General features: G+C 47.3%; 2 protein-coding genes across 4 annotated transcripts in view; both read right to left on the reverse strand.

Annotated features, from left to right (window-relative positions):
* Nucleotides 1–2,169, reverse strand: part of INTS4 (integrator complex subunit 4) — a 30,711-nt gene extending 28,542 nt beyond the window's left edge. Inside the window, exons 1-2 of one of the 2 annotated variants that reach the window (XM_035330024.1) lie at nt 2,001–2,168; nt 1,275–1,469 (exon numbers count right to left, since the gene is read on the reverse strand). In XM_035330024.1, coding sequence (XP_035185915.1) covers nt 1,275–1,469; nt 2,001–2,054 — 249 coding nt within the window. In that variant the 5' untranslated portion in view covers nt 2,055–2,168. Of the gene's footprint in view, nt 1–1,274; nt 1,470–2,000 lie in introns of both variants that reach the window. The other variant, XM_035330034.1, reaches the window with a different exon arrangement.
* Nucleotides 2,170–4,486: 2,317 nt separating this feature from the next.
* Nucleotides 4,487–8,708, reverse strand: KCTD14 (potassium channel tetramerization domain containing 14). Of its 2 annotated transcripts, none has more exons than XM_035330043.1 (2): nt 8,180–8,708; nt 4,487–6,063 (listed from the first exon to the last, which is right to left on the reverse strand). In XM_035330043.1, exons 1-2 carry the CDS (start codon nt 8,246–8,248, stop codon nt 5,392–5,394), a joined length of 741 nt encoding a protein of 246 aa, XP_035185934.1. In that variant the 5' UTR covers nt 8,249–8,708; the 3' UTR covers nt 4,487–5,391. The 2 variants fall into 2 exon arrangements, with proteins under 2 accessions (XP_035185934.1, XP_035185942.1); XM_035330051.1 differs by having other exon boundaries at nt 8,189–8,696.
* Nucleotides 8,709–13,184: the final 4,476 nt, after the last annotated feature.

Consider the following 13,184-nt stretch of genomic DNA (forward strand, 5'->3'; position numbering starts at 1 on the left):
GCATGCCACCTGCTCAGCTACGTCGATTCAACTGTCAGCGTGTCCACGGGAACCGTGAGGTGGAAACGGAGGGGGAAAAAAAGGCAGGTTATTTTTCTGACCCATTTCAGGGGATAGTCCACAGAAGTCCTGTTGGCCTACCGCATTATAAAGGAGCAAGAGGCTGCAGCACGACCTTAAATAACGATCCTACAAACAAAATTCATCATCACACAACCGCCTCCACCACAGCTCCCACTTTCAGGGTTAAGTTTTTGAAAGACCAGTTCAGTGGTAGGTTTCCTGGAGATATTCAGAAACCAGTTCTTCAGAAAACGTTGACCTCAAGAACCATAAAGTCAGCTTTTCAAAAGCTGCTTTCTGTAACCGGCTGGGCACTTGAAAATCTGACCTCATCTCTAGCTTTAAGAGGCTCTTTTCTAAGATAGACTGCAACACAAATTGCAGTCATGTTATTTAATCAGGAACCATGGTTTTCTTCATAGAAAACTATGTAAAGTTAGGTTCCTTAAGTTGTTTGCTCTTTTAAGCATGGAATAGACCAATAACGAAAGTAAGTTCCTTTAAAAAAAGGTAAAACAGTTTCAAGACACAAACCAAAAGCAAGTACGGAACCTGATAAAACACAGCTTAGAGCTTTAGTGTCGATTCAAAGCGGAGTGGAGTCAATTATAAAGAAAAGAAAAACAGAACTAGGACATTTACGAAAAATGTTTCAGCTTACAGTGCAGCTTTCTTAGCTGCAATAATTGGATTTATCAAATTACGGATCAATATCCAGACAGCACGAAGCATGTGTTATTTGTTATTTATTTGTTATCTTGCTGCTATTTTTTTGTTGTTGTTGCAAAGCTTTTCCTTTAAGAGCTTTTCATAAATGACATCTTAAAGGTGGTCTGTCCATAACATAAGGATCAGTTAAAATGTTTCTCCACTCCTAGCAAAACTAGGGAATATTTAATTAAAGTTGAGCCAGCTTCGGACAACTGGGTTCCTTGGAAAACTTCTCGTCGTGTCTTCTGATGCTTGTGAAGTTAATTTAAAACTAATCACACAGACCATCTGCAGAGATAACGCAGTTCACATCCCTGCCACCAACTCCTGAAACCCTCAGCAAAGGGACCAGGTGGCATGAGCTGTAATTTTACTCACTCTCCTCATGCAAAGCAACTGAGATAGCAGCACAGGAGAATTCCTCTTCCACGTCCAACCCCGTCCCAAGGTAACAAGGCCAGAAGGATTCTGAGCGCGTGCTTGGCTGCCCGCTTCACTACCTTATAATAATGCTCCAGCAGGATCCTGACAACGCCTTCCACGCTCTCCACTTCCACGGGCTTCCTGGCAAACTGCAGCAGGTACTGCAGGGCATCCGCAGGTGAGGTGGCTTTGCACAGGTCGACGTGGAGCGCTGCAGACTTGCTGGGCTTGGTCAGGCGCAGCTTCTTAGCTGACAGGTCCTCGTGCTGCTGCTGCGGGGCACGGGGCGGAAACACTGGGTGAATATTTCCCTGAGGAAGCTCCTATGGCAGTCACTGGTAGTTCTCTTTACCCTAGAACACCCCCCAGCCCCCTGCGGTAGCTCCCACATACAGGTAAACACCGTTTGTGACAAATCCAGTCCCTTCCAACCCCGAACAGCCGCTCTTCCCTCACCTCTCCCTACAGAGCAGCTCCTCCAGCCCTAAGAAAACCCCTGCCCTCCTCCTCCCCGGGCTGGGACCACAATTCCGCCCTCTCACTGCAGCCGTGACCCTCCAGGCCCCCACACCCCGAAATAAACACCCCCAGCCCCCTCCACACACACCCAGTCCCCTCCACACCCCTAAACAACCCCACAGACACCCCCACACAGAAAACCCCAGCCAGCCCCCACCACCTCCTTCCCCAAAGGCAGCGGCCGCCTGCCTCCCCAACCCCCCCCCCCGTCCCCTCACGGTAGACTCCTGGACTCTCCACTGGACTCTCCACAAGCCTCCCCAGACGCCCCCGGCCCTGTTTACCTGGACCACCTTGGTGAACTCCTCGTACACCCGCTTCTTCAGGTGCGCCGCCATCTTGTCGCCACCGTACTGGCCTCTCCCGCCGCCGCCGCACCATAGAGTCCCGGCCTCTCTATCCCAGCTGGAGGTCCGCCTCTATGGTCGGGCGGTCCGGGCAGGGAGGGGCGGCCTCCTGTTGCCATGGAAACGGCGGGCGGGAGGCTCGCCCCAAGATGGCGGCCGCGCGGCCTGCGCCGCCTATGGGTGGGAGGGGCGCATAGAATCCTAAAATCATTAGGGTTGGAAAAGCAATTCCAGGATCATCTGGTCCAACCACCCCCCACCACCAATGTCACCCACCAAACCATGTCCCCAAGCACCACGTACAATCTTTCCTTGAACACCCCCAGGGACGGTGACCCCACCACCTCCCTGGGCAACCCGTCCCAATGCCTGACCGCTCTTTCTGACAAGAAATGTCTCCTCATTTCCAACCTAAACCTCCCCAGGTGCAACTGTGCACCCCTCATGGGCTCGTTTTACCTCAGAAATACCCTCCACATGGAGCCAAGTGGTAGCATTTCCAAAGGGGGATGCCCACCACCCTTGCCCTAGCAGGTTTGCTCCTCTGTGGGTTTATTATTTATTATAATTTTTGTGAGGAGCTTCCCTCAGGTGTTTCCCTGAGTGTGGTGAAAGATGCTGCAAACCCATGTATGTGGGAACAAAAATGTTGTTTTTGTACAGTTTCATTGTTTAGAGGGAAGGAATGTGGTATTGAGATACGCTTGCAGTGATAAGAAAGCTTAACAGACAAACTTGTAAAACGCAGAGAACCAAACTCCTTAGTGCAAATTAGGTGAAATTCACAGTATCAAGTCAAGTCTGATATGTGAAGAAACATTACCACCTCAAAGAGTAAGAAAGTCAAAAGAAATTTGAAAAATTACAGGCTGGCAACTGAAAGCTATGTATTATCTGTGAAGCATTGGATAAATTGTGAACGTAGACTACCCAGTCACCCAGTCAATGGGGAAATAGGGGAGGGTCCTGGTCACTGAGAAATAAAGTATATAAACTGTACTATGTGACTAGTAGGTGCTCTCCTGCTTGCAGGATGCCTCCCTTTGCAATCACAAATAAAAATGCTACTTCACTGAGATCGTCGCCTGAGCCTATGTTATTGGCTACAGAGTGCTTCTCACATGTAGATGCAGAAAGAGGAGCCATTCCTCCTCTTAGTTGTGATAAAACTGCATCATGTCCTCATCAACCTCTCTCAACAGGTTTATTCTGAAAATACTGAAACAGAAGAAAGGGCTGCCTATTTTAGTGCCAGCTGGAGAAATCCTCAGGCTCTTCAGTGAGTTTTGGCCCATGGAACTGATGTAAAGGCCAGTGTTGACTTGCTGCAGGCAGTTGGTTGAAAAATTTTGGAAAATACTAAAATACTAAAACTGGTTTATTCAAAAAATGCACATTCTGAGTCCCTTTCAAGGCTAGGTGTCACCTCATTCTGCTTTAGTCTAGTTATCTCCAACTATTTTAAGTATTTCAGGAAATATTTGATGTGTGTGATGCTAGATCTTGTAGAAACTGAAATACAAATGTGTCTTGAAGTTTCCGAGCCTTGCTCATCTTAAAGACAAGCACTGCATTAGGTGCACGTGAACGATTAACACAGTCTTCAGATGTGTCTCCTTCAAAGAGAGAGCAAAGAAGCAGCAGCAGTGAAAAGAACTGTCAAAATATATTTGTTTATCACCTCAGAGATTATTGCCCTTAACAGGGAGGAGTCCGTGTTCTTAGAAGTAAAAGAAATGTAGCCATAATCAAATTAGCCATCATGATTTTCAGATATCCCCAATTATTAAAACCAATCTAAAAGCCATCTCCAGTAAAAACAAAACAAAACAAAATATAATAATAATAGTAATAAAAAAGCACCAACACCAACGCCAACAAAAACAAAACAACAAAAAACATTTGGAATATTGACGTGTTTTTTAAACCTGATTTAGGACCCAACACATATGCTGTAAAGCAGAATAACTACTAAGGCCCGGCCCTTAGCTTCAGTGGCACTTCCTTCCAGTCAAATCACAGGGGGGTTCCCTATTCTTCCAGAAGCTTATAAAATTAAAAATAGTGCTGTAATAATTACGAATGCCACAATAAAAAGATTGAAGTAGTGTGACAGGAGAGAGGAGTGTGTGTCCTCAGATCAGTGATGGTATTTTTATTTTTTGTTGATTCTGGACTGTAACTGAAAGGAAAGTTATCTTCCCTTCCAAATAAATAATAAATAGCAGTAATAAATACATTGTCTGGAGAGCAGGCTAGAAAGGAATAAGAGGAGAGACGGGGACACTGAAATTCTTTTTAACATAGGTTCTGGTATGGAAAACAATGAGAGCCAGAGCTTTTGCTTTCTCATTAAAGATCCAAATTCAAGTTGAGTAAGTATTACGCAGCTTTCAGTGATTCCACTTGGAATTGCACGTGTATTTTTTTTCATAGTTCAGATGATGGCTGATTATAATTATGATTATTATTCATGAGAAACAGTAAAGTATTAATCAGAGGAAAGATTTTATGTACTTCTGTCTTCTCTCTCAAAACTGCTTCCAAATTTGATCTGTTGCTTTACAAAATTGTTTTTTTTTTTTTTTTTTTTTTTTTTTCAACACTGCAAATGTGAGCTAGTATTTAGAGGTTGGTCTGTGTCCTTTATAGTCAATACTGTCTGTGTTTATCAGTAACTGTGGCTGCTACACTGTGCAGCTTCTGGTACAGCAGATCCTAACATATGGTTGTTCAAAGTAAGGAGAAGGGTCTGAGGTCAGCATGTCAGTGTGAATAGACTCTAGGTCTTGGTATTTATGAAAGAAAATAAAGCTGACTACAGGGGACAAGTCCATGTGCTGCTCTTAACCCTAGTAACAAGCGTGGACATAAGGCAGCAGTCTGTTCCTGTTTGTACTGAGACTAATGACGCATGTCCACAAGAGATATTTGGGATTATTTATTTCCCTTAGGTTGAGTGAGATTGGCTCAACCCTAAAATCTGGCTCCCTCAATTAATCTAATTGTTGGCAACAGAATTAAATTTCCTCCTTTTCCTGGTAGCTGGGCTGGCTCTGCAGAGCGTGTTACTTCTCAATATAGTCAGTACTAGTGGCCAAAGGACACAAAAGGAATAAACATTTTGGAAAACATCATACTGCATTTCAAGACACACACCTTTAAATTGTTCTGTTATCCCCTAAAGCCCAACAAAACAGTGACTTTTACATGATCTTTAGTTTGGCAAACAACCAGAGAGTTTTTTGTGGGCCCACAGTCTCCATAGCCTAAGTAAATTTGTTTAAATAGTAGCTTTCTTCTGCTCTCCATCAGTGGTGGCACTTTGCTACCACCAGGTGAACAGGAATTTGTAGAAGAAGTCGTGTGATTTGAAGCGAAAACCTTTCTCAGCAACGTGGGGCTGAAAGGATATTTTGTACCCTTTGGCTTCAACATCCATTTGAATGCAGTCCAGCAAATCAGAAATGCTTGGCGCTGCCTTCCATGGGCCGAATTTCACCACGGATTTTTTGTCCATGTCCAAACTGTTCAAGGCATCCTGACACCTGGCTGCGTCCTCCTCCGTTCTGACAACGCACACGATGACGCCGGAGCAGCGGGACGCAACCGCCTCTGCCCTCGCGATGCGGATCATCAGTTCGATGTTCTCACTGTAGTTGGGCACGCGGGCCAGGAACTGCTTCCTCGCCACGAGTTCCCCAAAGATCTGCGGGGAGTCCTCCAGCTGCTTGATTAGAGGCTCGATGTCGTAGAACAACGCCTCCTTGTAGACGTCCTGGATGCACTGGGTGGGCACTTGATTGCTGCGCAGGTATTCCAAGATGTATTTGAAATAGGTCCCCGGCCTGTCGATGAAGAACCTTCCTTCTGAGTCTCTCCTCAGTTTGGGCTGGCCGGTGAACATCTCTGCCAGCTTGGAGCCAGGGTGTTTCTTTAAGGTGCTGAGTGTCGTCGTGTACATCTCCCCACCGACGTTCAGCTCCACGATTGGTGACAGCTGCAAGTAGCACAAGGGAACAAAAACCCACACACATTACCCATCGATGACTGTCAACGTGGAAGTATCAGGGAAAAGTGGAAAAAAAAATACAATTGCAGATGAAAATTGGAATGGCAGTGTGAAAGAGCAGGATGAACCCTTGTCCCAAGGGGGACAGATGGGAATGTCCTCATCATTTATTTCTAAAAGCAGATGTAGGATATTTATTCTTGGTCCTCATAACCAGAGAAGCAGAGACTTGGACATTGCTAAATGGATTATTCCTCACCACATCTCTGGGGCATAGCAGAGTCATTTTGACAGTAGGAAAGACAGACAAGAAGAATCCTGGGGAAGCTGTCAGTGGTTTTGGGGTTTGATGTCAACCTCCTAAGTCCCACAGAAGCATTATCCCTGCTTTCAGAGAGAGCAATCAGGGCCCTCACCCTCCTGTCGCTGCAGTGCAGAGGGACAAGGACAGAGCTCTGTGTAGCTCTGTTCCTCTCACCTGAGTTAATGTTTTCTCTTCGGAAGCAAAATTAAAGCACTTTGAAACTTTAGACATGGTGGGATTGGCTTTCAGCTGTCTGGGGGGATCTGTTATAAACCCTGAACTAGGACACTAAAATCCAGCGTGTCTGAGGTGGAGCACAGAATCTTTTTACCTCAGTACCTACATAAGACAGCATTAGATAGGAACTAAATAAAAGAATTTGTACAGCTGAGGTGGATTTAAGAAGGAAGAATGCAAAGTTTGGATTTTTATTTGTATTTATGTTAGATCACTCTGAGTTTGCTACTATCTGAAATATCAGATGAGGCCTACCCAGAGAGCTGGACCTGGCGTCACTTCTGACCTTGCTGAAGAATTTTAGCAGCCTCCCTTTGGGTTTTTTAGTGCTCAGTAGAGCGAGAAGAGGAAGAAATGAGGCACTTATTTCCCCTCACACCGTCACTCCTGTGACAAATCACATGCCCAGGACCGCGCCTGCCATTGGGAAGGAGCGAGTCAATAACCAGCCCTCTTTTTCAGGAGCTCACCTGCTCTTTCTTGGATCCGACCAAGCAAGGATCTGCTCCAGTGCTTCTAGTCACATGCTGGAAGTGAAGTGTGTACGTTAGTGCTGAGCTGGATCCAGCCTGCGGTGCCCTGTGGGTGCATACCCACGAGATAGGTGACGTGAGCTGATCTCAGTGCTCACACCAAGAAAAAGGTGGGGCTTTTCCCCTCTCCATCCCTGTACCTATCTACACGCTTCTCACCTTGTGCCAGCTCTGCTGCCAGCTCTGCTTCTCCTTCCTTTTAGTGAGCTGAAGTGGCTCACAGAGGATTTAACAAGCACCGGAGCTGGCAAAAGGAGGGGATAGGAACTGACAACTCTTAGCAGAGGCAGACCTATTCTTTTAAACAGCAGCAAGCTAAGAGGTTCAGCAGAAATGAGCTCACAGCTTAGGCAAGCCAGGGAAACGACAGGAGATGCCAGCCAAAGACCCAGCCAGAATATTGCTTTGCCCCAGCGTAGGTGGCTTCATCTCAAGGGCAAGCATCTGCGACAGGGCCAAGAGAACAGAAATGATTCTCTGAGAGTATCTGGTGATTTCTACCCACTAAAGAACAAGCCTCAAAGCTGTTTCTACAGTAAAGCCTCTAAGCTAGAAAATTTGCCATTACTCCAAGCGATAACAACAGCTTTCCACAGCAGGGATCATTTATCAGGAGGATCTCATGCTGTTGAGCCTTTGCTCCTTTTTCAGATGGCAGGTTGAGTGTTTCACAATGTTTATCACTAATACAAATGGAAAACATATTCTTTGTTAATATAGTAGCCTCACTAACAACCCTCCCAGCATGCTGTTATTTTAGGGATCCAGCAAATTGAAGTTAACATCAAATATCAAATTAATTCCACCGCTTGCCAAAAGAGAAAAATAGCCACCTAGGTTGTTTACTGCTGCCTTGTATGCCTGCAAGGGACATGGCCCTTCTGTAACCAAAGTAGAATCCTTTTCTTGGCCACACATCTGGCAAGCTGTGAAGTCTTCAAAGTAGCAGATGGGGGACAAAGAACCTATAATGAAGCCCAGAGGAGATGCTGTGATCCCAGAGGAGGGAGCTGTGCCCCCGAGCCCGTACCTTACTCACCGTGTGCAGGCTGCCAGTGACCTGCTTCCCGAGGGGCTTGTGCTCCGACGAAATGCTCATCTCCCCGAGACCCACGGTGGGAAGAAGGCAGGCAGTGGCTCGTCGACACGACAAAACCCGATACTTTCTGCTCAGCTCCTGCCCCGCATGCAGGGTGGCCCCTCCAGCCCTCCTTCGCTCGGTTTTACTTCACTGGGTCACTCTTTTTACCCAAGCTGCTTCCCCAGAAGTTCCAGTTTGTCCCTAACACAGCCTTGGGACAGGTTGCAGGTCCAGCCGGAGGGGAGGGAACAGCATGAAAGCGGAAGTATTTGCTCGTTAGTTTTCTGGCAATCAGCGAGGAGCGGGGTGGACTCAGGCTGGCTGCCAGCGCACACCTCCTGTAACACTACCTGCGCAGTGACTAAGAGCAAAATGATCCTTTCCAAAGAAGGCCCCGCACCCAGAGCACCTCTGGGGAGCCCAACAACCCGTGCCTGGGCTGGATTGAAACCAAATAAACATTTTTTACCACTTTTTGGCCCCCATGTGCTGCTTTTTTAATGATATAATTGCCCCAAACCATCTCACCGATCCCGCTATCGTATCTGACGCCGTCGGCTCAGGGTGCCTACCATCTGGCCACGGCGGTGTTATTTTCCTCGTTGCCAATACAATCCCCGGGTGCTGAGTAATTTGTGCCAGGTAAACACAACCAAACCTGAATCTCTGCTGGAGCCTGAACCATTCTTTTCAATCGGCCGGAAATATTTGGTTAGTATCTCTGCGTGACATGTTGGTTTGAGATATCCCGTGTTCAGCAAAGATCAGAAGTGGGAAACACCGCAGACTGCGTGGCAGTGGGGCTGTTTCTCGCAGAACTGAAAGAACAAGGAAATCTGTGTTCATTCATTTTCTTTTTTTTTTTTTAATGCAGAGTGTTTCTGAGTGCCCTGTTGCTTACAGATTTGTCTTAAGGCCACTGATCGCTCCTGTGTCTTCATTTCATTATACTGGCCAAATTGGACGTGGTTGTCCAAAGCTACAAATCCAACTTTGTAAAGAGGGGCAACATCTTTTATTAGATCAGCTGCTGGAGGTGGATAAAAACATGCAGGCTTTGGGGCACATGGGGCTTCCTCAGGTCTGTCAGCTCCTGTTTCAGCTTGCCTCTTTTTTCCAGCTTTGTCCGTAAGTCTAATAAAAGGCTTTGTCTCCTCTACTCACCTTGCCTCACTGTCGTTCATTTCAAGCTCCTTTCTGATTCCAGCAACCAAAAGGAAAATCTCAGACAAATACAGTGCTTCCTAAAAATCTCCCTGGGTGAGATTTTAATGATGAAAAATGACAGCGTGGTATGTAAGGAAACCATATGCACAAAGTCGGCATTGTGTTCGTCACAACCAGCTTTGCTGGTTTTGCGTCCTCCCAGGATTTTGCTGGATTTATATCCGCCCAGAACATAGCACCGGTCTGAACAGAAGCTCGAGGCACAGGGCAAAAAATGTTATAATTTGCACTGATTCACTCACCTTTAAAACGAATCCAGTCCTCTTTCACAGCTCCATCAAAGCTGGACTCAGATTCTTTCGAATGCTTTGTGCTTGTGGGTGAACCTCTCACCGAACCCAATGTACATTTTGCTTTTGCTGCTCTAAAGCATCCTGAGGGATGCTCAGAAATAATAATGTCTGAGTTATCCCTCCTGCCTTGAATAGAAGGGTTGCCATTTCCCCTCTGCCAGACCTGGAGAATGAATAGTGCTGGATACAATTAAAAATGAAGTCTAATTGTGACCTGTAATCAATTTTTAAAAATAGGTACTTACTGGGAAAGAGGCAGAGCTGAAGGTCTGAATGTTCTGAGTCTTTGATTCCTGCAAATTTCTAATTTCTAATATTTTCATTCTATGGGCTTGCTCATCAGGAAAATATCCTGACAGAGGTGGAGTCCATACTTGCTCGACACAGCACGTCTTTGGTGCTGGAGGTGGTAACCTTTCCTTCTGCAGCTGCAGAACGGGATAGATGGGTGGGCTGTCGCCTCTCCGCTCACACAATGGAGGGGTGAGGAGCAGTAGAAGAGGCTGCTTCGTGCAACACCTTGCCTGGAAGATTTCCCCCTGCCAGAATCGAGGGTGGCTGATGAGAGGCAACGAGAGAGAACAAACCCTCAGTGCCACAGCACAGATCCTTGCCACTTCAGCAACAGGAATTAGCTGACATCCACAGCGCTCTTCTGCTACGAGGCCCACCACAGCTGGTCCTTTGGCCTGAAGAACATCCTGGTTTGGTTTCTCCACTCTCTCCTGTTTTTTACATCCTGGCTGCTTTTGCTGACACGTTATGGGACAAAGAATCAGCATTTTGAGATATTTGGCTGGAGGTCACCATGGATGTGGAAAATCTGATTGTTTTTATTCGTGCTTCTTCTGGGACTTTTTAATCCCACCAGCTGCATGACTTGCTGGAAGATGGCATTTTTCAGTCCTGCTATGCAAATTACTCCCAGTTGGATATATTTTTTTTTTCTCCTTTTTGGTGAGGATTCACTTTAAACTGCCAAAGTCATCTGATCTAAAAAGGGTCCTTAAGGAAAAACTTTCTCACAGCCCAAACCATTGGCATATCCCTGCTTACCCGCGGGGATTTGGTGCCCTTTTTTTGGCGGTCACACCAAATCCATCGTGGATTACTGGGCCCACACATCTGCTCTGTTTGCTGTCCCAGTCGAGGAAGGTTTTGCAGGGCAGCGTCTGACTGCATCAAAGCCCTCTGAGCCTGCACTAAGTGGAAACAGGCGCTCGTGTCCCTCCTTTTACCCCACGGTCACAGCAATGCTGGGGAAAGCGGCGGGTGGGGAGCAACCACTGAAAGGCAGAAATGGGATCAGGGTTTCGGAGGAAGGCTCTCAGCACTCCACACTGCTGGTAACAGCTAGCCCAGGCTGGTTTGAATTTCATTCTTCCCTTGGGAAAGAAGTAAAAAGCCAAGAGCGTGAATGTCTCCGTAGCCTTGGGCGACCAGGGTCTTGGGATTCCCACAACCAGCAGCCGCATTGTAGCTGCTGCTCCACACCCCTGGGAGGCTTTGGCCACCACCGTGCTGTTTTAGTTGGGGTTAGCTGGGTTTCTCCCTTTGAGGGATGGAATTTGCTTTGGATTAAGCTGGAATTTCTACCCAAGATCTCTGCTGGGCTTTATGTCTGTTACCACTCGGCCTGCATCCCCAAAATCCCGCACCCTTTTAGCCTCTTAAAGCTGCATCTGATGGTCTTTTGGGGACCCACCTGTTGCTGCTGGGTGAAAAAGGAGAGCTCTGAGGGTGCTTGGGGAATGGCCAAGGTAGAAACAAGATGGGGTGCTGGGGAAAGGTCCCAGTGCCTATTTGCTAGAGCTGCCATTGCCTTTCTTCTGGAAAAACACAACCCTCTCTGGGCCTTCAGCAGTGTCGTAGCTGGTTCCCTTTGCCCTGTTGACCACGCTGGTTCCAGCTCGTGCTGAACACCCCATGCTGCTGAGTTTCCACCGGGATTTACGAGCCATTTGGGCATGGCCACACCATTCTTGTAGGGCACGGGTGGCTTTGCTTCTGCCGCTTTTCCGATGGTTGCACTGAGCTGGAAAGAGAAATCCTGGAGGTCTGATGGATTCGGGGGCACCCTGCCACTGAAGAGAGGTTAGTGAGAAGCTTGAAGTGTCAGAGATCTCTTCCAGTTCTCAAAGGGAAGGTTGCGAACACCTATCGGAGAGGCCAGATGCCAAAAGGGGTCATGGAGCCGTGAGGAGGATGCCCAACAAGAGCCAGTTAGATGTTCTCCACTCCTCTCCTGGCTCCTCACACACAGCGATGCTTCAGGCCTCTTGCCTGTTCTTGTGGTGGCTGCTTGCCCTGACATTTCTTCTGTAGACACTTCAGAAGTAGATCTCCCACTGTCCCCAGCTTTCGAATGGGAGAAGAACATCTCCAAGACTCCAAGGGACCATCCTTTTACTGCCTAAAAGGATTACCCTACGCCTGGGCTGTATACAAGCGACCTCAATATGAGTCACAAAAATAATCCTAATAAATAACTCGGTGTCTGCTGAGGAATGAATAACTTGACAATGGCTTTGCGGGGAATAAACACGTTTCTGAAAATTGTGTAAATATGTATGTAACAATGAACTGGAACAGCTCTACGCTCGTACGTACATCAGATCGGAAAATAGCGTTGCCCATGCAAGTATTTATAACAGCTTTATTTCGTTAACACATTCAGTTGGCAACTTCTGTTAAAGAGAACTGGGTCAACGACATTCATATCTGGGTTTTGTACCCCTCTACAAGTAAATACACGAAATCCGAGGGGAAAAAATAACTGAGCGATTACAGAAAGCAGCTGTGAAAACAGAAAGGGAAATGAGAAGCTTGGATGTGGGGAAGCAGCTTGGAAGCAGCATTGAGCGGCTCCTGTTTGCCTTTTATTCCCTTTGGCCTGGTGTAGAAGTTACTTGAGGAGATAAAGCCACTTTGCTCCGTTTGCCTGGAGTGTGTAGGAGGCGATCCATAGCTGATCTCCACCCTTCGTGTCATATTCGAGTCATATTGCAGGCGTATTGCCTATAACCAGCGTTGGCGCTGCTGGGAGCGAGGATCAGCCGGTGCAAAGGGCACCTAAAGAGCCCAGTTCCCAGGACCCACCAGCTCCAGGGCATCTCAGGGAAGGAGATTCCCACGGAAAGCTGGGAAAGAGCCAGCGTGGCCACATCCCAGGGATTTGCTCCTAGTCCCACACTGGGGACGAGGCATAGCGTGGCCGTCAAGCAAAACCAGCAGCAGTTTGCTCCGGGTCTGCTGAGAAATTGCACCGGTGCTGCTGGGCAGGTGGCTCTGCGCGGCAGGAGCCACCCCTAAGTCAAACAGCCACGTGCTGCGCAAACACCGACGGCACTTCCAGCCCTTTCTCTCCTCCACCCACCTCTGCGTGCCTGGGGAATGTGATTCCCCTGAGGAGTGGTGTGAGCCATCAGGTCCTG

The sequence above is a fragment of the Oxyura jamaicensis genome, chromosome 1, assembly GCF_011077185.1.
Source record: "Oxyura jamaicensis isolate SHBP4307 breed ruddy duck chromosome 1, BPBGC_Ojam_1.0, whole genome shotgun sequence".
Classification (NCBI taxonomy): domain Eukaryota; kingdom Metazoa; phylum Chordata; class Aves; order Anseriformes; family Anatidae; genus Oxyura; species Oxyura jamaicensis.